Below are 23372 nucleotides of genomic sequence, written 5' to 3'. Positions count from 1 at the left end.
GTGTTTCCTTGTGTCGAGGAATACATCTTTATGGAAGAACGGTTACTTGCAAATCGGGTGACTGAGGGAGATGTGCAAAAGCCACAACCCAAAAAATTATTGATGCTATAACAACGTAAGAGGGAAAACCTGATCAGAACATTTGCACCTCAAAGTTTGCAAAGTCAGGTTCCCAGGGAGGAATATGTTTTACCTGTCACTGCTCGGATTTTATCCAACGCTTTGTATTCTAGTCTAGCATAAAGAGAGCAGAAATATTTAGACCACATCTTGAAGGCAGCATGATGGCATCATTACCACATACAAGATGCAGCTGGGTCCCGCTCACTTCAGCTTGCTAGTAGTGTTATTCAAGCCATGGCACAGTGATTTTAATGATACTAAAAACGCAGTTACTTGAGCATGACGTTCTCGGAGACCAAGTAGACTTCTGCGTAAAAGTGTAGGTCGCCAGAAAGGGTCCCTTTGCCTCCTTGCATAGGAAATGGTACTATATGTGACCGTATCTTCTAGCCCTTGTATGCTTTTAACCAGAAGTGAAAGACTTGGTTTTCCTTCCAAGTGGTATTAAAGGGAAAAGGTTGTGAGGAAGGAAGGAGTGCTCAGGTTGTATCTATTTGATGAACCAGGCGTCTCAGATTCTACATTATCAACATAATTTTCCATTTGACCTTTAAATAACATGGAGGATAATATTTGCTGTTATACGATGCTTATGAAAACATGCCCTCCTCCTTAAACACCCATTATCCCTTCATTGCAGAAAGCCCTGGTTTGACACTACCCAATTATTAGGCAGCTCTTCATTGTTTAAATATTTTGGGTACAATAAATCTCCCGGCTTTGGGAGTGCTGAGTGATTCTTGACCTTTTCCTTCAAATTTGCACTTAACATTTCAGCGAAAAGTAATCTGAGAAGGTCACGGGCTGTGTTGGCGACCCTTTCAAATTAGCGATCGTGTCCTTGCATCCCAGAAATGGAAATTGGGCTTGGTTAGGTCTTCTTGTGACCCGTTTGACGACGATAGAGGCGTTGCCTGCTTTGGGGAAGAGGGGATGATGTGGAGAGAAGCCCACCCGCATGCTCTTCCTGACCCCAGCTGTCAGAATAGCCCCAACCTGTAGGGGCGACGATCGTAAGACATGACGTGCTTGAGGGAACGCAAGTAAAACGACACTCGCTTACATACTGCAAAGACTCCCGTATGCCTTGTAGGAAATGCAACGGACAGTTAAGCAAAGGAGCTGATGCTGCTGTTCTCTGTGAACAAAGCATAAAGGATGCCGGCTTCTTTCTTCGGAGGCTCATATTCGGACTTGCTAAGTAGGTTATTGGTGCACCATTTCCCTGCACCGTCAGTATTTGGACAGTTCCTTTTCCAGGATGAACACATGCCCTAAGCGACATGTTTAGTACTTACAGGGCACCTCCCCGCATTCATTAATGCGCCCTAGTTACTGTGCGTTAAGTTCAGTACTCAGTTAACTGAGTGCTAGTGCAGTGCGCAGTAACCCGCGCTACTGGGTGGTAGCCTAATAACGTTGAGCAGTAGCAAGATTTTTGCCCGGCACGCTACTGTGCAGTGGTATTAGGTTACTGCGCAGTAAGTGTCTTGTGCAAATGTGCCCACGGAGGAACTAAAGCCAGACGCTTGGTTTTAAGCACTAATGATCTCTGATATGGGGCAGACTTTGTACCCGATCACAGGTTTTAGCTGAAATGTGCCTCTTGCTATAGACAAGTTGAAGTAAAGGAATTAGGAATGGAGAACATTTAATTTCTTCTTCGGTAGAAATGAAGCGGAGACGTGCATAGGAGAGGAACTGGTACAGTGTGAAACCACTCTTTGCTTCCTTCCCGTATACTCCCCGGTGCCTAATCCTGCCTAGTTTAAACAAGCGCTTGGAAAACCTGTTGTCCCTTGAGCTGCAAGCAGAGGCGGGAATCCAGCCTCTGACGAAGAGGAAGTTCGTTATTTCCCTCCTGAATTAGGCATGGACCGTGGCATTGCTAGACCCAGGAGAGGTTGCATATTAATTTATCTTGCAGATTGCATCCATTAATGTTGTGTTATTGGTTCCAGGATACGATATTCTGAGGTGCAAGAATCTTTTCAGCAAGAGATCCATGTCATCTTAAGGCAACGCTCCCTATTTCTCTGTAGCATTATAAAAGCACGCGCCAATATACAAGATGTCCAGGCCTCCGACTTTGCCTTTTAGCAGCCAAGCTGTCTTGATGTGCAAAAATGAACTCAAATTTAAGAGATGTTTCTCAGTGCTTTGAGTGTTATGTTTCGTATTGCTGTGTTTCAAGGGTTCACATAACCTTTTCTTCCTAGTCAAACCTAGAAAATGAGGACAAGAGACTCGCATCTATGGAAGAAAAATCTGCTTGGCTTTTCCCTAAGCTTGCTTAAGAGACTTCTCGCAAAGGACTGCAACAGCACTGGCTTTTGTGAGGATTGTGCCTCTTAGCGACTTGTTAACAAGCATCCGAATAACTCAAGTTAATTCTGTCGGATGTTCAAGATTTGCTTTGAAGTTTCTAGCATGATGGCAAGAAGCCCTGTGAATTAGCTGCATGGTTAGATGTGAATGCAGAATTGCAGAGAGGTGGATGGTCTCATTTTTGGGAAGCGGCTGGCACCAAGTGGGGTTTTGTGTGCCGTACGTAGTGTTTCCACGTGATGCGCGCTTTGTGGCAAGCTCCTCCCTGGACAGGCGCTCTCATCTTCTAGTCTGGGCAAAGCCCATGAGGATTTTGTGCAGAAAGAAGTGTGGCTTATGCTGTCATTGAGGCAGGGCTGTGAAGGGGGCTAGGGCTGTGAAACACTGGGAGAAGGGAGGACCCTGGGAGTCAGCAAGAGCAGTTGCGGGAAGTGCTCCTTTGCTGGTAGATGGGTGCGGTATTGCAGCTGGGAGGTACCAGTTAGGCCCCGAGCCTGGGCACTTGCTCAGTCCCATTTGCATTGCTGGATGTTGGGCTTTGTACTCCAGCAGGAGTCGCAGAGACGGTCCCGAGCAGCAACTGAATTTCAGATGAGACCGATGGCAACGCAGCTGATAAAGGTGCACACGAGGGGTAGCAGCCTGCATTCTCAGCTCTGAGTGGGAACGTGCCGAATCCACCTGTGTTGCAAAACCCATTTTGTCACCCGTCCTGTAACAGTGGGGTTTTACTTGTAGTCCCAGCTCTTTGAATCCACAAAGAATCTCAGCTACTTCTAACACCGGTGCCTGGTCTCCTGCTTGCAGAGAAGAGCTTGGAAGTAGAAACCAAGCACGTGTTTCCACTCGGGCACACCAAGCACTCAAGGCTTCCCAAGCCTTGCCCCCATGTGCGGGCACATATTTGGGTGTCAGCGTAGGGTGATGTGGTTCAGTTTGAATCTGTCTGAGATCAAGTAAAGCGACACTGCAAGAAGAGTCTGCAGAGATTTGCACCAGTTGAACTGAAGCGGTTTAGACTCACCCCCACTATGGAAAAGGGCACCCCTCTGTGCATAGGAGCCGTCTGATGCAGACAGGCTTCTCTGTACCTCTGCCCCAGATTGTCTTTCTGGCTGATGCTGCCGCTCTGCTCTCGGGAAAAGACCTGTCTGCTGCGCCATGCCGGCAGCCTGCAGGGCAAGGCATGCGTCCCAGAATAGCAGGCTGCCTTCCCCTAAGCAGGCTGTCATGTCTGAACAGCCCCTAGATGCCCTTGGCATGCAGCCTCTCTCCACCCAGCCCGCAGGGGCAGGTGGCTGCCTCCCCCGGTGTTTGCCCAGGCTAGGGCCTCTTGATCTACAAGGGATGTGATTTAACTCGATGACTACGCAATCCTTTCATCTTGGTGTCACTCAAACATCGACAAAAGAAGCCGGGCTCAGGTTTCCCGCAGCCTGGCTGGTTACACATAAACCATCCCTGACAAAGTGACAGGCAGCGTAATTACCCGTCAGGGTCAGAACAAGGCTCGGAGCATCTGGCCATTAGGTGCAGGGAGTGTGTCCGAATGGAAGGAATGAGGAGGGTAGGACTGCTGACAAAATGTGCCACAGATGTGTGTAATTAATTAATTAACATTTGAGCCAGAACATTTCCCTTAATGCTGCTGCTGCTGCTTCTTAGGAGGTTAAAAGGAAACTTGGTGGGAGTAAAGCCGAGAAGGTGTGTTTGTATTATGCATGGAGAGGGAGACACTGAAATCCCACTAGGGATTTAGCTACTCAACACCCTCTGAAATTGCTAGGAGCTCGGTGGGTTCAATTCACGCAGGCTTTGAATTGCTCATCCAGAAACATTATTGGCCAGTGGAAGAAAAGGAATAGTTTAATACTAATCTGCATATCGGCATACAAGGAACAGGAATAACCTGCCTTTCTTAATTGCTCCCTAACTCTGAAAGTAGGTTGGAAAGAAAGCGTCACTGAGAGACACAGAGAGAGACCCCAGCGCATAAACCCTGCAGTGTATCAGGTTTTCAGACAAAAGCTCTGTTGCTGATTCTTTGTGTGTTGCAGCCATTGATGATCAATGAAGTGGGAGCATTTTTCCCGGGCGTTTGACTTTCATGTCATTCCTCTTTGAAGACATGTAAAATACCTTGAACGAATCCTATTTAACAGGAGTGTGGATTGCACTCAGAGCCCAAAATATCCTTCTGAGAAAGTTTCCCCCTAAGGTTTAGGATGCTTGGTATTAAACAAATTGGGCAAAGTCATGAAAAGGAGTCCATTTCCCAATGACTCTCTGCCTCCTATAGGTGAAAATGGATCCGGGTGGAGGAGGGAACAAAGAGGCATTTGCTTTCCCGGCTGATGCTGCATCTCATGGGTATGCCATAACTTTTTGGATGAAGAGCAAGCATTTCGCAGGGTGGAAATGGGCCTGCTTGTGTGCTGCTCAAGGTGGTTCTGATGTAAAATGCCCACTGCTGGTTTAAAGGAATCGGGACTCACGGTAGAGGTCTGATCTTTTATTAGACCAACTAGATGTTTGCAAAAAAAAAAAAAAAAAGTCTTTAATTGCTGCCGGTTTAGTTGCTTTAAAAGGAAAATCCTAGTCCCTTACAGCAGCTTTCCTTAAGCACAACCCTAAATGTTGCAGCAGATGCCACAGCGCTGTGGCAGAAAGGTGTTGCAGGGAGGATTTTTTTTTATCAGCTGAACTTAATCTGTGAATAATGCCAGTCGGTCTGGATTGAAGGGAGCTCTACATGGTTCTTGGGAACGGCTGTCGTGTCCTAAGAGCTGATAATTCCTTGCCTTTCCCTGCAAAAAACACTTTGCTAGCACTAGCTTCTTTCTTGTCGTGCATCAAGGGACCAGCAAATATGAAGGATTTTCAAAGTTAGCTTTTGACAAGTACTTTAACACCAATGTAGGTTAATTAATGCCGATCACTCAAAGGCAGAGAGAGATGCCTTACACAATGAGGCCAGAGTATAACATATTATGTAAATGATGATGGGGCTTCAGAGGGAGAGGCATCCAAATAATCTGTGATCAGGTTTTGGTGCTTAATTGGCGATTAAACAAGCATCGAGATGCCTTTAGCTGATTTTACTTCTGGGTTATCACGGCTCCGTGGTAAATATTTCTACCAGACAAAAACTCACTCGGCGGTCATTTAACAACTAAAGAATACTCTCAGGTGATTGGAGCCTTCACTTTGGCTCTTCATTAAGTCGGTGATATATCGGCACAGCGTACCTTGCAGCAGCCCAAGATTGTGCAGCGCAGAGGGGGAGAAGTCTTATTTGGTTACAGTTGCCATCCTGCATTCTCCTGCAGGATTGCTTTCTGGAATATTAAATGTCAAAAACAATCAGGCATCTGCCCCTTATCTAGGGAGTCTGAACTGTAGTATTGGAAAAAACATTTGCAGGTATTCAGCTTTATGGTGCTTTTCCGTGTTTCCACCCCCAAGAACTACTTAGCCGCCAATGCAGCACGGTTACCAAGCCCAAACTGGTCCCGTTATGCCAAATACCAAGGATCTGAGTGGCACAAATAGGCATCGGGTCCTGTGCTTTTGCTGGCTCTGCGCCTGGGCCTTTTGCAAATCTCCCCCAAGAGCAGTCGGTGTTTTCACCACAAGTAGCATCTTTCACGCACGAAGGAGCACTGTGTGCAAAATGCCTCGTTGGTGCAGAAGGCCAACGCACCCTCTACGGCTCGCCTAGGATGACAGTGGGGCTTAGGCCTTGTGCTAGTCTTCTGCACAGAGGTCTGCTTTACACAGTGTGGTTGGAGTTTGGGGATGATGAAGCACTTTACCAATCTAGTTGCGTCAGCACAGTACTGGAGGATGGGGAGAGGTCAGCCGCTGGGGTGGCTGCTCCCCGTTTGGTCCAGAGTGCAAAACACGATTCTCTTGTTAGCCTTCGCTTTGTCAATACTAGAGCAGGCTTGAAAGAGGGCATGCGGGGGGACGTTAGCCACCTTTACCTTGCAGCCACGCTGCCCGTTCTATCATAAACAGACCAGACAGGGATACAGGTTTAAGCCATCCCTTTTTAAATGAAATCCTCTAGCACATTGCAGAGGAGGGCAATAACCAGATCCAGATGGTTCCACTGCAGCTCATAAGGGAGACTGTTTTGCCAGGGACGACTATAGACCATCAGTTGGAGGAACAGGAGGTTAAAACAAAGTGCAGAATGCAGTCTCCAGATGGCTCATTGCTGGAGGGGGTTTTTTATTGTGGGCTTGGGGGGCCACGAACAGCCGTCTAGCTGAGTGACGGAAGCTGGACGACAACTGTACACCGCCATGAAAACATGGGCACAAGGGCAAGCCAGCGCAGTGGTTTATGGTGCCAGGGGCCAATCAAGTTGAGTAGTCTCCAAGACCATAATTCTTACTATAGCGCTAATCACGGAGGCTTTATTCTAGATAAATGGAAAGATAACATTATGGCCAGTGTAGATTAGCCAGGCCATGCTGTTTTCTTTGAGAATGCTGATAGGTGGATCTAGCATCTTGTTTAGGGCTAGGGATGGACATTCAGGAAGTCTGAGCCTGAATTGATTCAATCTTTGCAGGCTAGTCTAATCTGCAACGCTTGAACTGGGTTTGGAGGTGGAGAGACATTCCCTTTTCATTCCAGAAATGCAGGCACATACTTGTCGTGGGTCAGGCTAGAAGCTGGGAGGTGCTGGAGCAGCCCTCCCTTTGATTCCCAGTGCTGAGCTGAGCGGGGGGGGGGTGTGGCCAGGCCCAGCAGGATGCTCTGATTATTCTACTCCCCCCCGCCCCTCCCAGCAGGGAATGTTTATCACCCCTAACTCAGGGTTTATCAAGCCACCGAGAAAACAAAGCCTCTCTCCAAGCTCTTTTTAAACAGCTTTTCCAGGGAAGGACATTACCAGCTACCTGTTGATTAGCTCCAAAAAGCCCATCCGCCTTTGTAGTCTCCCACAGTAGGGACCATAGCCAGCGTGTGGTCTGTTAGCTAATGCCATGTGTCTGCGTAAGGCAGAGGGGAGGGGGGACTGAACCCTGCTTAGCAGGGAGAAGCCAGGCAGACTCTCTCGGCAAGTCTCGGCCGAGCTGCAGTCAGGGAGCAGAAGGGAGGGGCCAGCCCTGCTGTGGAGCAGAGAGCATGCTGGGATGCTAGGGGAGTCTGGTTTATCTTAGACCAGCAAGGGGTCTGGGACAGACGTTGCATAAACCAGTTGGAGCCAAATCAGTTAAGTCTGATACTACATTCAACCAGGTTTATCTCAAACCAGTTTCTGCCATTTTCAAACTGTCTGATGTGCCCCGAACATCTATTCTGTTACAGGTTTAAACCAGTTTCTGATCACGTCAGCTGGTTTGTGTGTAATGTCTGTCCCTAGCCTAGAGGGGTTTTATTGCCTAGCAGCCTTGTTTATCTGTGCCTCCCTGTCTTTGAACTGTTCTGGTCTCGTTTCCAACACAGCAGCCTAGCTAGCAGCCATTCGTTTTTGTCAAAATACCTGTTTGCATTCAGCCTCTGTATCATTGCAGGGATAAAAGTGACATTTCCCATAGTGGAGAACAAAGGTCACAAGCCCAGAGTGCCCGAGATGCAACAGAACTGGCAGCCTTATCTGGGGAGGAATACCTATGTGCACAGTCTCTGAGCCAAGCACCTAGCTTTGTTACCTCCCAGATGCTGAGCAGCTGTGCATCCTTCCAGGAGCACAGGCTGGGTGGAAGAAAATGCAGGCTTAAACAATGCTTCCTCTTATTGTATACTGAGGAAGGGATTACTTCCCCGTGAGGAAGGCCTTTCTATAAGCATGGCCAGAAGGGGTATGGGTAATAGTGTTGGAGTGATGGAGCCGTCAAGGCTCCAGGATTTATGAGAGAGGCAAGGGTTTTTGTGGGTGGTATCTTATTGGAGCAACTACATGATTAATTGAGTATCCTTATGCCAAATACAGAGATTTAGTGGCCTGGCTATCCATGCAGTTGGTCTAATAAGAGAAACCGCTCTATGATGGAGAGAGTAAACAGGGATTTATTATTTACCATCTGACAATACAAGAGCTAGGCTCATAAAATAGAGCTAGAAGGTAGTAAGCTTAAAACTAACAAAAGGAAGTGCTTTTTTCCCTCCCCACCACACAGCATGTCACTAAACAAATGTGGCACTCCTTGCCACCAAATGCTGTGGCAGCTGAGAGTTGAACCAGCTTCAAAAAGGGATCGGACAGGTTCTTGAAAGAAAGGTGTGCCAGTAGCCATTGAGCATGGGGGTGGGGGGACACGGCTCCGCATCAGAAATTCCTAGCCCCTAAATGCTGGAGGCTGCAAGTGGGCGAGGAACAAGGGAAAAACGCTGGTCATGCCCTCTTTGCTCTCTGGTTCAACACCCGCTCTCTGCTGGTGTGACGCAGAAGACTGAGAGCATAGGTCCGTCTTGCCTACCCAATTGATGGTCGTTGTTACGTTTCCCCACAGAAATCCTGGTTTCTTTTTGGCAGCTGTAAGATATATTTTCATAAAATGTTGTTTCCAGGGCCAGTCAGGTCGGAAGTAAGTTTCAGATGTTGACTGATCGGATCTCAACCGCTGCCGTCGGTGTGGCGCTACCCCCAGCAAGTCTCCTTCCTCCCAGATTTCAGTCTGGGGCTGCAGGTGCTCCCAAATCCCTGGCAGGCATCCTACGTGCAGGCCCCAAGCCCAGAGGCCTTGGAGTAAAGGTGCCCTCAAGTCTCGCTTGCCCCGAGCCAAAAGGGCAAAGGAGCAAGCCAGGGGTAAAGCCCAAGAGTGCTCCCCCTCACCAGAAGCGGTGTAGCCAAGATCCTCCCATTGGAGGCATTTCTCTTTCAGGGTCAGCCTGCCTGCAGTATAAGGGACAGGCCTTCACCCTCTAACTCCACTCGAGTCATTCGAGGCCTTGAAGATGCAATCTCGGCTGCATCTCACTAAGGAGCCAATTCTATATGCTAAGTGTTTGGGTGGGAAAGTCTGGCCCGACTGGCATTGGTTTAAATGCACTCCCTCCCTCCTCCTCCTGGTGCCAGTTCACCTTGTGGGTATGACTAACCACTCATCCCATTGTTGCCTCTTATTTTGTGTCTGTTGTAGGGCACCTGCACCAGAAACGTTAGGGGCATTAGCTGCAGGCGCGAGGGGCTGACTGCTGAGCTGGGAGAATCGCTTGGGCTGTGAGTGATACAGGCAGAGAGGAGCTCTAAGCTGCCTAATGAATGCACACAACCATATTGTTGAATTAGGTTGTCTCCCAGTTCCCAAGGAGTTTCAGCAGCTTGTATTTACAATAGCATTTATATTGTCACAAATCTTCTAGATGTGGTTTCATAATTATTCACTCCATGACAATTAGGCCTTCCTGGTGCATTTCTCCTCCAGAAGGTTATAGGCTTGCAGCAGTAGGGGCTCTGCATGGGTAGGCATTTCATTGGCAGGCTGGATATCTTTGCTTCGTTATGTATTTTAAAGGGAACACAGAAAAAGACAGCATTGGAGAGAAGAAGTTGCTTAGGTTGTAGCCAGACGCATCTTCTTTAACAGGCTCATTTCAGCAAAAGCTAAATTGCCGCGGTGCTGGTCATGGAAACTCAGCTTGCACTTGTGTGTTGAGAGAGTGAGCGAGCCAGTTCAGAACAGGTTATATACAGCGTTAGCAGGATCCCTTGGAGTATTTGCCTTTGTGTAGCAGCATAAGGGCTCCTAGCCTGTGCAAGCTGGTGGGAGATGCACAGAGCACATGTACATCACCAGGATACCCCGCTCCAGAGGCAGGGGGACTGGAGCAACCGTGGGATGTTAGCTAAGCTCATCCATGTAGGATGCCTTTAGAGATCATCCCCTTCGTGTCAGTCAGGCTTCCCACGCTTGAGGAGCACTCCTAATTCACTGCGCTGCCTGGGCCCGTTCACCTGTATGAAGTCCCAGCCTGCTTTCTGTGTGAAGCACTGTGATTTCCACAGACTGTTTTCAGGGCCAGCCAAAGCTGGCATACCATCAGGGTGTACCCATAGAAACAAAAGTAGAGGTTAACGGTTCTGCGAGATGATCCGCCAACAGCGCTGCTCTGTTTGGTTGTCTGCAGGTGTGGGGGTGTTGAGCGCAGCCGATTTTGTGGCGTTCAGAAATGCTGGGACTTGCTCGGGTGTTGCCAGAGCCAGAGCTCTCATGAGACTTTCTTTCTTGGGGCTAGACCATTTCATTGCACAGACCCCAGTCGCGCTGAGAGCCACGGTATTAGAGGAAGACTCGCTGGCATCCTCAATTTGCAAGGCGTGTTCTTCCCTGCCACCCGCAAACAGCCTGGCTCTTTCGTGGTTGTCCTTTTTCAGATCATGGTAACCCCCTGGCAATGTCCAAACCCCAAGTTCCCACCCGCGGGAAGCAGCAAGCAGTACCGGTGTTTCCTGGCTGCTTTTCTCTGCTGCACAGGTTTTGCAGCAGGCATTTGTTCCTATCTTTAGTAGGTGCCATTAGGTTGCTCTTGCCTTCAGGTTTATCTTGTTAGCAGCTGGTAGTAGATCATTGCTGCAAGCAAAGAGTCTTGTTCAGTAGCGAGTGCCAGCAGATGAAATGCTGAGGGTGGCCAGCCACTCCTTGTAGGAATTCTCCCGGCAAATGCTAGACCGAAAAGGGAGCTTCAAAATCCCAGGCCAAATTACTATCTGAATGTAAAGTGTTGCTCTCCATCGTGTCACATTGCTGCCGCTGTTATTCAGAAAAGGTCTGGGCACCTCTCAAGCCCTGGGAGGTGTACTCTCTACAACACAATCCTTCCTTTCCATTCTCCCGTGCTTTGCTTAGTCCAGCTGTGAACTACTTAACAATGCTGACATTTAAAGTAACTTTGGAGTTTGCCCCTGTTTAGATGGCTGGGCCAATTTGCAATTCAGAACAGCTCTCAATTCAGAGCAAGCGTGGTGTTGTGGGATAGGAGGGCACACTAAAATGTCTTGAGATGAGAGAAAAGCAGAGCCCCTTACGGGCCGTGCACTGGTTTCCTGGCTCATTTTATTAGCCACGCAAGTCTTTGCAAATTCAGCCTAAAATAAGCAGTGCCAAAGTCAGCTGCTCTCCTGGCCCCAAACACGACACAAGAAAGGCTGCATCGGTCACGCTCGGATCACATTCTCATGGTTTTCCACGCAGTTGTGACACTAGAAACGTCATTAAAAGCAGGAAGCTAAGATGCCGTAGAAAGGAAAAAAGCAGGCGTGCCTGTGCTGTCCGCTTCCTACCTCCCTGGGGGGCTTACAGGGGGGCTTCTGCCATGATCCTGGCCCCTCGCCCTCCCGGAGGAGCCAGAGGAGCAGGTGCGGAGCTGGGTCACGTATCTTCTACCAGAACATAGCCAGTGGTTCCCGTGTGAGCCTGTCTGGGGGGTTTGCCCTAGCAAAGATTGCTGCCAAGCCTGATTTCTGTCTCTTGAGTCGCTGCGTGGGTCTGTCTGATTTCCGACGACACCCGTCTCTCTTTTGTCTCCATCCAGGGCAGTGACAGCGACTTGGTGGATAAGAACAAGTGCTGCACACTCTGTAACATGTCCTTCACCTCTGCAGTGGTGGCTGAATCTCATTACCAAGGGAAAATCCATGCCAAAAGGTTAAAACTGTTACTAGGCGAACAACCAGCATTAAAGGCCACAGGTAGGTCTAGAGTCGCTGCTGCCGAGGCACTGTTGTAAAGCAGGACACGGCCCATTTGGATCAATAGCTCTTCTGCACAGAAGCAGGACTGGTCAGTGCTGTGGCTTGACTGCCTCTGTTCAGAAAGTCAATGGGTAGCGAAGATCCACACGAGTGGGTTTTCATTTCTCTTGCTGTCATAATAACCTTTTTAAAAAAAAAATTGCGGGTGCTCATTATTGTCTCTATGGTCCACACAGATTAGCAGTGCATCAGTCAGTGTTGACTCTTCCATTAGCGCGTTATCTCAGCATCCAGATTCCTGCACATATTTTGCATGTTGGGAGGCAGTGTCTCTGCTGGGTATGTGTAACCACAGCTCATTTTAATGATCAGAAGTTCTGTGACAACTCGGCTGATGCCCTTAGTCACCCCTGCCTGTTCCTGCTGGAGCAGAATATCATTTGTTTTTACCTGGGAGGGAAGTCCTGCCCTTAAGAAGGTTTTGGATCGATGGCCTCCTGCATCTTGCCTAGCCTGCATTCATGCCACTCTCTGCAGGGATTTCAATCATGCAAGCCCATTAACTTTCCCATTTAAAAAGGCAAACGTGGGAATCGGATAATTTAGTCATCTCGTTGTTTGCCTAACCATAAAATCCTTGCAAATCTCTGAAACGCGTTGAAACCAAACTTCCGCCGAGATTCGGTCGGGACGGAGCATACGTGAACAAAGCATCTGTGGTGCTCGATGGGCCTGTGAGCAGTGCTGCAATCCCACAGATAGGGGCTGCGTATTTCACGATGACTACAGTGGCAGTTCCTTTAGAAAGGGATTTAAATTTAGCTGTGCATTTTATCCCCTGTCTAATGAGCTGTGCGTAAATCCTAGGTATAATTAAATAGATTTTTTTTTTTCCAGGCTGTAGAAGGCAATGTATAAAATACCACTTGTCTTTGGCTAGTGTTGCCCTTAAGAACCATCCCCTCTTTCACCTGTGGGAATAGCTGGGACTTGCTTTAGACCCGGGCTTACTCGTTGTTTTAACTCACGGAAATCATTGTCCTGAAGGGAACGGTGACAGGTCATCCATGATTCATTACAGGTGCAACGGGCACTAAGTGACCAGCTGGCACTTTGCTTATGACTTTGGTTACCTAGCATTCAGATTACGGTTTAAAAATCCAACTCGGATGGACGGCAATGGTTGGAAATGGGCACGTCCCCGCCAGGATGGAGACCTACTGGACCTGATCGGATGTGACCCGTTTTACATCGCAGTCCTCGGTTGGCTGACTCATGAGAGAGATGTATTGGTATTGACTATTTATGTGGCGCTAGTGACTGGTATCCCCGGCTGCGGACCAGGACTGTGAAACCCCTGGGGAAAAAAGTCAGTCTGTGCCCGAGCCCTTACAATAAGAAAGAGACCGGAGGACAGTACAGACAAATAGTCAGGAAATGCCAGGCAGCAGTGTGGTAGTGCTAGTCAGCACGAGACAGAGTGGTCCTTGCGCACCAGCCATCCGAGTGATGCTTTTTCTTCAGCTCCTAATGAGCCGTATGACTACTACATGCCCATATGCAGTGAGTAAATTAATAGGTAGGCATCGAGCGGCTAAGGACCGAACGCAGCGGAGGCTGCCGTTTCATTTCGGCCCCAGAAGGCGCCTCTGCAGAACAGGGACACAGACCCAGGGGCAAGCGCCTCCCTGCCAGGGGCATTAGTAGCCCTGGCAGGCAAAAAAGGTGAGATCAAGACAGCACCGTGTACGAGCGCTGATTGCACTTTACGGGTTGAGCTGACTTTTGCAAATCAGCTGCGTCGAGTCAGTTGAGGCTGGGGAGCCAGCAGGGCAGCCCACTTACATTGCCATGTGGCGCGGGCTCTTCAGCTGAAATAATTGCAGGCAAGGAACAACTTAAGCGTTCCTCATGTCTTCGAGGCCTTTGATCTGATGAATCTAAGGAACAGGAACGTGTTAATCAGCAGCCTGCCTTCCCTTCCCCCCGTTTCAGAAAACGCCCTCGGGCCACCGCCTGTTTGGTCTTCCCGCAGAACGGGGATCTCTCCGCTGGAATTTGGACCAGCCTGTTCATGCCCCTCGTAACACGGGAGTTGTCAAATGCTTTCGAGACTCTGCTGTCAAGACTACTGGGAGGCAGCTGCTAAGAGTACTCGGGGTATGATCGCGGCTTGGGGCAGAATAGCATCCCAAGTGCTGCTCACACTGCATTGGCAAATACTAAGATTACAGTGCAAGCTCTCCAAAAAAATGATAGATCGGCTGACTGTGTGCTGGTGGAGGGTAGGGACAAGGGTGAGTGAGTTGCCCTTATGTCCCGGCCATAAATACAAAGGTTTCTCCCACAGCCTGCAAAGAGGCTCCCTGCAGGCCCGCTACATCGTCAAGAAAGATTCAGGCAGCCACAGAGAAGGCCCAGGGCTCAATCCACTAGCCCTGACTCTAATGACTGATGATGGCACAGCTGGTCCCGGGATTTGATATTCTGCTCCCTACTCCAGACGGCACCGCTCAATGCCCTCCAAGGCTGGCACCCACCCCACAGTCCTGCAGCTTTCTCCCCATAACTCTTCTACGGATGAGTCATAGTCGGAGTTTATTTATGAGCGAAATAAAAGGAAAAAGGGAATGGGCATGTAATATTATGATAATGTAATCTCTTCAGAAGCTAACCACTAGCTTAGAACAATTAATATTCATCTCTAGCTGTCAGGTAGTTGCTGCAGTTGAGAAATGCAGCCCCTCCTGGTATTCCAGGGACCTTAGAAATGATACCTGGGCAACGGGGGAATTGTCTAGTTTACCTCTGAAGCACTGAGAAAGCACACCCAGGTTGTGCACCACGGCGAAAGCCACTGCAAAGTCCTTCCAGGGTCCCTGAAAGCACGCCAGCTGCAGGCTGGGGCTCAGCAGTTATGATCCTTAGCTTGAGGATCATTTATCAGAGGAGAGCATCCCCTTTATGGTGGTGTCTCAGCTCACGATGCTTCCTTGCTTTTCTAGGGTGGGGGGAAGCATGCACGTTCACCCTACAAAAGCCCAGCCGGTGATCTGAGTTTTCAACGACTCGGGAGAGGACGCCGAGCACTCAACAGGCACAAACTCGGCCTCGCACCACAAGCAAACGTGCAGATAGGATCGGCGTGGGTGCTCATTAGGCTCTCCGCTCCATAGGGAACACAAAAAGGAATGGATGAAAGCTACCCGCGGCCTGGACAGAGCGTGCCAGCAGAGGGGGAAAACAGCACATGGAAACATCTTCCTACCGCAAACATTGAGAGGATATTTGTAATGGAGCTGATTTTTAGGGTTTCGGAGGGTCTGCCACTCCTGCTGACTCCAGTCAGAGCTGCGGATGCTTGGCGGCTTTGAAAACCAGGCCTGAGAAGTCCACGTGACGGCAGACCTCAAACACCAACTGTTCTCAGATGGCTGCCCACGTGCTGAAGCAGGAAATCCAGGCATGCCAGGCTTCCTCAGCCCAGTAACGGTGCTTCATTTGTATGCAGGCAGGTGCTTCTCCCGGTCTGTTGTGCGATGACTCAGTCTATGCACCTCGGTGATACAAACCTGCAGCACAGAACAAGTGTGCCGAGTGGTGCTCGCTCAGGTTACCAATCCCTGACCATTTGAGGGCAAGGAATTGAAGTTTTCAAACCGTTAAAATGCCTCCCCTTGTCCTTCCAGCCCTGAGACCTGAGGAAATCCCCTGGGCTGCCTGGTTAGGGGAGAGAGAGAGAGAGAGGGGATGGAGCCGGTGCGCAGCGTGGGATGGACACACGAAACCATCTCAGGTCTCCTGAGGCTTGTCATACCATCAGCTGCTAGCACTCTCGCGCCTACCTGTTTCTAGCATTTACGCAACTCGTCTGGTATGCTAAAGCGAGGAGAGAAATGATCCGATACATCTGTGTTTCTCCGAGTCATGGCGTACGCACACAGCCGCGTGCTCTTCTCAGCACTGGAAGCAGGGGGGAAACATCTCTGGAAATCACAGTCAAAAATAAATTTAGGAGAGAAAATGAAGACTAATGCATGCAGCAGAAACTGCAGGGGAAACCGAGAGAGAGAGAGTCTTTCTTTAGTGAAAGAGTTGGTGTTGTAAGCGCATTTTGTTTTTCACTTGCGTTTTAAAAGCATCTTCTACTAAAATTGTGGGCCTCCTTGGACATTGGCCAGACCACCAGTCCTACCCGGTGCGCTCCCCCAGAAATTACCTGGGGGATGTTCATAATTGCAGGGAGCCAGGAGCTTGGTTTGACTCCCCTTCGGGATGAACAAGAGCCCCTTATCTCAGAGCTGGTCGCTGGTTCAGGACAGGCTCGGATTGAAGATGGACACCATCTGTGCTCACCTTGCCGCCCAGATTCATCCTCCTGTGCATGGACGTACTCCACACCTTAGCTTGTGTGAATGCTTTCCCAGGCAAATACCAAGCCGGCGTGGGAGGGAGCCCCCTTCCTTCTCTGGATGCGTGTGCAGCCCCAGAGAGATTAAGGACTTGCTCGTGCATTGGCATGCTGTACACACAGCTGTTTGTTTGAGCTCTCTCCTGCTTCATCAGCACAGCGCATGTCACGTGGATCCTAAACTGTGAATAATGTGTACCCTGACTGATTTGGGCAAAGCAGCACCGTTACGTATCTAATATTCTTTGTCTTAGCACTTTTGTCACTGAAAGAGGGCATACCAAGATACTGCTATCAGGCAATCTAGATGCTTTCCCCTCTGGCTTGGAACGGCATTCGTCACCCCGCAGCAGCCCTGTTCTCCCGCCGGAGGAAGACGACAGATACATTTTGCAGATACGGTCCTGCGTATTCTGCACAAAGCGACGCTGCTTCTCTGGCTGGCTCGTTACCGTAGGAAATCTCAGCTCGGGATTGATACCTTTCAGAAACGTGCCACTTGTGCCTTTCTGTTGTAGCTGAACAAAACGCAGGTGTTTGATTGTCTAGTTTCTCTGTCGGAGCTGCTAGGGATCCGACGAGAAGCTTTTTCACAACGGTGACATACTGGTGAGCCTCTCTTGCTTCTTTTGCAGGGCGAGGCGGGGGCCCTCGGAGGCTTTGCCGCCACCAGTTTTGATTAATCTCCGGCGTCACTTCCAGCATCTGTCAAGCTGAATGCAGTCATCAGTGCGAGTTATAAAGCAGGGGACTGTGGGTAGAAGAAGAGCTGCTATCTTCATTTATCAAAGTGTGGGGACCTGCTGACATCCTTTCAGGAAGGTGGAGAATTGCACTTGAGCACCAGGAGAGTAGCCTGGCCGATGATGAATCGTCTCTTCAGGAAGCGCCGTGTCCCCAGAGCAATGATTTCCGAGCCACTAGTTAATTGCCGTACAAGGCCTCGTGTTGCCTCGGTGGGTAAGAAATGACACCGGCGAGTGAAACGCCAAGATGTCAATGGCACCCACGTTTTTGAGGACACATTAATCTGCTCGCTCGTAACAGCCCGAAACACAAGAAGCCAAGTTCCCTCGGTGTTTTGCTTTGTCTCTTCTCTGACGCCTGGCGCCAGTTCTCAGCTTCGGGTTGGTCGGACGCGGTGAAATAAAGCCATTTGCAGAATGTGGTGGCAACCGGTCGGCGGCCTGCGCCTGTCTCATCTCTGGGCTTTCGTCCGTCTGAGGAGCATTCGAAAATAGCCTCCAGACTGGTAGAGAGGAGTCACTAATGTCGTCTTATTGTTACACTGAGCTCCTGTAGCCCGATGGTGATGAGCACTTGCTGTCTGTTAAGTATGCCTATAAATAGAAGGCTTTGCGCACAGGAAATACGTCAAGCAGCAACCCATCGCCTGCCTACTAAAGTGTTTCCAACTTTCAGCAAAAGCAGGACTTCCCCACTTCCGTCCTCCACTGGCGACGGAGGCAAGACAGACCAGTGTAAGCTACTTGAGGCTCTTACAGTAGCAGAATCAGAGTCAGACCCACACCTGGCACATGCGGCTCTTGGGATTTCAGGAGCACGTTTTATAAAACCTGACGGTGCACTGTGCTCGGCTGTTCATTTTCGTGCTGCTGCTCAGGAGGGTGACCCCCCGTTCTCTTTTTGGGGAGAAAACCCTGTATGCCACAAAGGTACATTCACACGTGTAGCCAAGTCCGCTTTCATCTCTTTCTGTGCAGGAGGATTTTGAAGTCCAGTGGACGCTGGAGGTGCTTTTCATTAGTTGTCGGTTGAATGCTGGCTAGTGGTAGTTGTAAGATAGGTGGTGTGACTAAGAGGAGGATGGTTTCTTTGCTGCCTTGCACCTGTTGCTTTCCGAACATCATCTGTGCCCCGCGAACAGGGAGGAGCGTGGACGGGAAGATACGTGACCTGGTGGCTTGTTGCGGGCACTCTCCGTGCACACGGGCTTCTGTTGCTGGCTTGCCGCATTTGCTTTCTGGCTTACTTGGGTTCAAACCACTTTGTGGAGAAGGGCAAGGCCTAAGGGATGTCCTTTCCCCAGGAATTTGGTTTTGATCAGTGCAAATTGCTAATTGGCGATACAAGTGGATGAGAGATGGGCTTTGGTGTATAACTAGAGTTCGCTCTTCAGTTTAGGAGATGTGCTGTGGTGTATAACTAGAGTTCGCTCGTCCTTTTAGCCAGCAGAGCAGCAAAGGGCAGCAAATACAGTCATCATTTTTTAGCATGCACTGGCTATAAATCCAGATGACACTACTAGCTATATGAACTTAGGCCACCCTCGTCCCCTTCCAAGATGACATCCAACATAAAAACCAAGCGAAAGCTGGCCCATAGAGCCAGTGCCTTTTAACTTTATAGCTTGAGGCCTCCGCAAGCAGCATGTCTAATATACCACGGCACTGTAACTCCTGGATCCTGGGACATAAAAATAGCTGTATTTATAAGGTGCCAGATGCCCAGGCGCCTCTATGGTTATTGCAGATAATCTCAGCAGTCAAGTATAAAGATAGGAAGAGAGCAGTTTAGCGCTGCAAGACCTTTCAATAGCACAGTTTTGGAGCAGAAGCAAACGCAGCCTCTATTCCTGGATTCCCTTCACAAAAAGCGGCAGCCGGCGAAAGCGCTTGTAAATCTAAGCGTGTGGAAATAGGCCAGCAGGGTGGAGGCGTCCAGCCCCGTCTCCAAAGTCGGGCCGAAGTGGAATAAGCACCTGGACACCCCCCGTTGCAGAGAAGTTTGTGCAGGGAGTTATTTCCCTGCACAGTGCACCAGGCATCCAGAGGGCAGGACAGTCTGCCATGGAGACCCATTCCCCGTGGACACCTGGTTTCAATTGCAGCATGATGCCGAGAGCAGCATCCAAGGAGTCGTACTCTTGCACAGGCAACTGTAGTGGTCCCCCTTGCAGACCAGCGCCTGCTTCGCTTTGCATCCGTAGCTCTTCCCTCTGGTGTGTGTTTCAGGTCCCAGCCTTCAATTACAGGATCACTTAATATTTTCCTGCCATTATTCTGGATTGTTTTCATTGCCTTTTAGGCTTTAGGGGCTTGGTGGTGTCGTATTTTGTTTGTTAGCATCTCCGGCACGCGCTGTTTCTAGAGGGAATACTTTTATTTGTTGGCAAATCAGTGACTTGATGAGGAAAATACAGTCTGGGCTTTCCTGCCGAGTGACAGCTCCATGTGGGTTCTTTCAAAGAACAGGTTTGGTTATTCTTTGCTTAATGAAAACCTTTTGTGAGAGGCAGAAAGGAAAGAGTTAGTTATTATATTTCCATGGCAGAAAACACCAGAGTATGTGAAACTGGAGCTGGAATGATTTCAGTATTGAATAAAGTGTTGGGAATAAATGTACAGAACAAATTGCTGTGTATGTGGTCTGGTACAAACCGGTGTCATATACTGACTGCGAGCTTGGGGCCAGGCAAAGCGAATGGAGGCAAGTGGATTGGGAGAGGCACTGAGAGGTTTTTTGGTCTTGCGGTTACTCTAAGTAGAAAAACGTGGGCAAAACACTAGAAATTAGACCTCCAGCTAGCTAGAAGAGGCAGTTCGCAGAGGTGGGAGTGCTCAACAGTTGTGCCCCGAAGCTCCTTTTTCACACTGGGCTTGCAGCGGGGTCCGCCGCAGAACGGCTCTCTTTATTTGTGAGCGAGGGGAAAAGGGCCACATCTGGCAGCTGTGGTCATGGCGGACCTCAGCTATGCCACGTCCTGTGCCCTTGCAGCGTCCCCGATGTTCGGGTCAAATCTGCGGTCCTTTTGTTAACTCTTGGCCGAGAGAGCTCATTTTGTGAATCCTCTGGAGGGTCTTGTTCTTGCCGGTGCATCTGGAGTATCAGCCTAGAAATCTCTTCTCTAGGCTGCTCCCAGACCCAGGGTTTGGAAGCAGAAGAATGGTGTGTCGGAGCCAACAATAATTCGGGCAACGAAAATGTGATCTCTTTGCCATTGTCATCAAAAACAATAGGCATTAGAAAACCCTGGAAATCGAGCCTGGTTGTAGGTAACCTTAGAAGCGAGATACAGTGTCCTGGAGGACAGCTAATAGAGATCTTTCGCAGGCAGGGCTACTGAAGATTTGTAACATATATTAACACTCCCGAAGCATGGGGAAGAGCACAAGGGGTTCAGGTCATAATTATACGTCTACATCTATCATTATTTTGCTTACAGCCCCACTTGGCAGAGTGAAGCAATGACATTATGTCATCATCGGCGCACGTGATCTCATTAGGGCTCGGCTAAGCCTTTTGATCAGGAGCGCTCTCAAACTGATTTCAAGAGGCTGCACATTTTCCTATTCTTACACCAAGAAGCTCCTTTCCTGAGAGCACGGCTTGCTAATCATTTAGACGGCAGACATTTTATCTAAAAAGGTGACGTTAAACAAATTTAAAAAAAAAAAACCCAACATGAAAAGGAATTTATGAGCAAGGTACGCTAATGAAGTGCCAATAATGGTGTGCTTCAGTATCCCAATATTATTGCAATTTTCCTCTTTGCCACTGTAAACAATCTCTTGTGGCTGTGCCAGCTAGAATATACGCTGGAGAGGCTGTGGCAATCAGAAGCTGAGGCCCTAGTCTGTGATGACTAATAGTCCATTTTTCTTTTGAAACGTTTGGATCAGGATTGCATTTGCAAGAGTAAACCGGTGGTGACACGGTGACCCTTTGGGAGCAAGAAGAGGCACCTAGTAGTCAGCACTGCATTAAGACATTTAGAGAGGGGGATGGCTCCTGGTTACCTTTGTTGTTACCTTTAAAACATAAAAATGATGTTTTAAATTTCTTCCAGCTTTCTCTGGGTTGGGTTTTTTTTGTTTCTCATGTCCAAACACACTGAGGCAAAAAATGATGAGATGATTATAAACCTGTAACCATCTCCCTACTTGGAGAGAGGGTTGGCTTTAAATGCGCAGGATCTTTCTGCTTTGATATATGTTTTTTGGTTGTTCGTCACCAGCAAATTTTTATGCAAGAAACTGTTTGCAAAAAGAGAGCTTGACCGGGCAGTGGTCCATAGCAATGATAAACCACGGTGCCACAATGAGACCTGGCTTTTCCGTCCAAGCTGGTGCGAGGCAGATAACCGAGCAGTGGCATCTTGCTGCCTAAGCACGCTTGCACTTGGTTTTTAAGGCAGACGGTAGATTTCTAAGCGGCATCGTTCTAAATGTGCGGAGCGGTAATCTTAGTAACGAGAAGCTGTAACTGCTGCCAGTACCTCCTGGCGTCTCTCCTTGAGGTCTGGCCTTGTCCTAACATTAGCGGTTACCTTGGAAGAGCATCACTTCTGATTGTTTCCTTTTGCAGAAACCACGCTGAGTTCGCTCAAGCAGCCGCACGTGGACAGCTCTCCCGTCATCCCTTCGCCTCATCAGAGAAGAGACTCGGACAGATACTGCCAGCTCTGCGCCGCCTGGTTCAACAACCCCGTGATGGCCCAGCAGCATTACGATGGCAAGAAGCACAAAAAGAACGCAGCCCGGGCTGACTTACTCGAACAGCTAGGGAAAACGCTGGACTTGGGAGAGTTGAGAGGTGAGAGCCTTTTCGAACGTACGCCGCCTGCGCGTGGACAGAGCAGACTTGTCCTCTTGGGGGTCGGCTGTCTGCGACCTGGCCAGGCTTTTCCCTCCCCTCCATCGTTTCTCGTGGCACCTTCCAGGCTTTCGGCAGCCTTTGCTGCTTTCCACACCATCCTCTCCTTCGCGGTCACGGCTGTCTCCCATCAGTGTCGCTTGTGCCTCTCTCTAAGAAAGAGGCTCTCAGAGAGAGTCTCTTGCATTAGCCCATTCCTATCTCCAGCCCACACGGGAGCGCCGCTTTTGGAGCTGGCGGAGGGGATGTTGGTGGTCTACTGACCCTGCTGGGGTGCTGTTCTTGTACCTTGACTCGCTGTGCAGTCTTGGACGAAGGAGTCCCTACTTTGCAGGCCTTACTTTTGTGGGAACAGGCACCGAGTGTTGTCATTGCAGCACATTGGAGCAGCCTCAGCGCATGTGTACAGGTGCCCTCGGAGCCACTCAAATTAAAGTGCCCTCTCCCCCACCCCGAGCACATGTATAAATGCCCAATAGGCATCCGTTAACGTCTTCTGGAAATGTGATGCTTGGAGGGGGTCTGTATTTTGCACGGCAAGCCAAAGGGCGGTCCTTTAACTAGGTAGTCGGATAGGCCTTCCTACGGCTACCTTTCAGGCTCACCTCGGCACCCGTTTGAAAAGGGGCGCCACAGTCGCCGTTCAGGGAGCTGGTCTAGCCCGTCGACGTAACAGAAATCTGCATCTGGATTTCGGCTGCAGTTAAGCAGTCAAGACAGGTAACGGTTATGACAGAGGACGGATATCTCTGCTTCCTCTTTCCCGTTCCTGCGTCTGATGAAGACGCTGCCAGGCTGCGCCAAAGACGGGCTGTCTCTCACCTGGGGTGCACCGCTCTGCTCCTCTGCAGTTAAGCGAGCAGGGCCGCTGGATAGCCACTGAGGATGCCAAATAGTTAGCGCGAGACCGCTCCTCACCGAGGAGGAAGGGCCATCTTTGAAGGCCGTTTTCCGCATTGCTCTAACCTCGTGCATTATGTGCGCACGAGAAGATTTAATTATCACAGACCGGAGAGTGAGATGGGTTTGATTTTCAAGGCGGTAAAGGAGATGTGGCGTGTGCCAGCGGGATGTTCCATAATGCTCCCATTAGTCTCTTTTGAATTTCCCTTTAATAACTCATAAATATATACTGTCGCTTGTGCCTTTCTTGGTTTCTAATAGAACTTGTAATGGTTACCCAGACCCATAGTGAGGTACCCGGGATGAGCGGGATGACTCACAGTATCATAAATATGACTC

At 49.3% G+C, this 23372-nt stretch overlaps 1 protein-coding gene across 4 annotated transcripts in view; it reads left to right on the top strand.

Moving 5' to 3' along the window:
• Positions 1-23372, top strand: part of ZMAT4 (zinc finger matrin-type 4) — a 107487-nt gene that overhangs the window by 43928 nt on the left and 40187 nt on the right. For all 4 annotated transcript variants that reach the window (XM_025203449.1, XM_006023028.3, XM_006023026.3 and 1 more), the window contains 2 exons: positions 11944-12100; positions 21843-22070. In XM_025203449.1, the coding sequence (XP_025059234.1) occupies positions 11944-12100; positions 21843-22070 (385 nt within the window). The remainder of the gene's footprint in view (positions 1-11943; positions 12101-21842; positions 22071-23372) is intronic.

Source organism: Alligator sinensis, unplaced genomic scaffold (assembly GCF_000455745.1).
Source record: "Alligator sinensis unplaced genomic scaffold, ASM45574v1 scaffold98_1, whole genome shotgun sequence".
In the NCBI taxonomy this organism is placed as follows: domain Eukaryota; kingdom Metazoa; phylum Chordata; order Crocodylia; family Alligatoridae; genus Alligator; species Alligator sinensis.
This window is presented reverse-complemented; position numbering and strand designations above follow the sequence as displayed.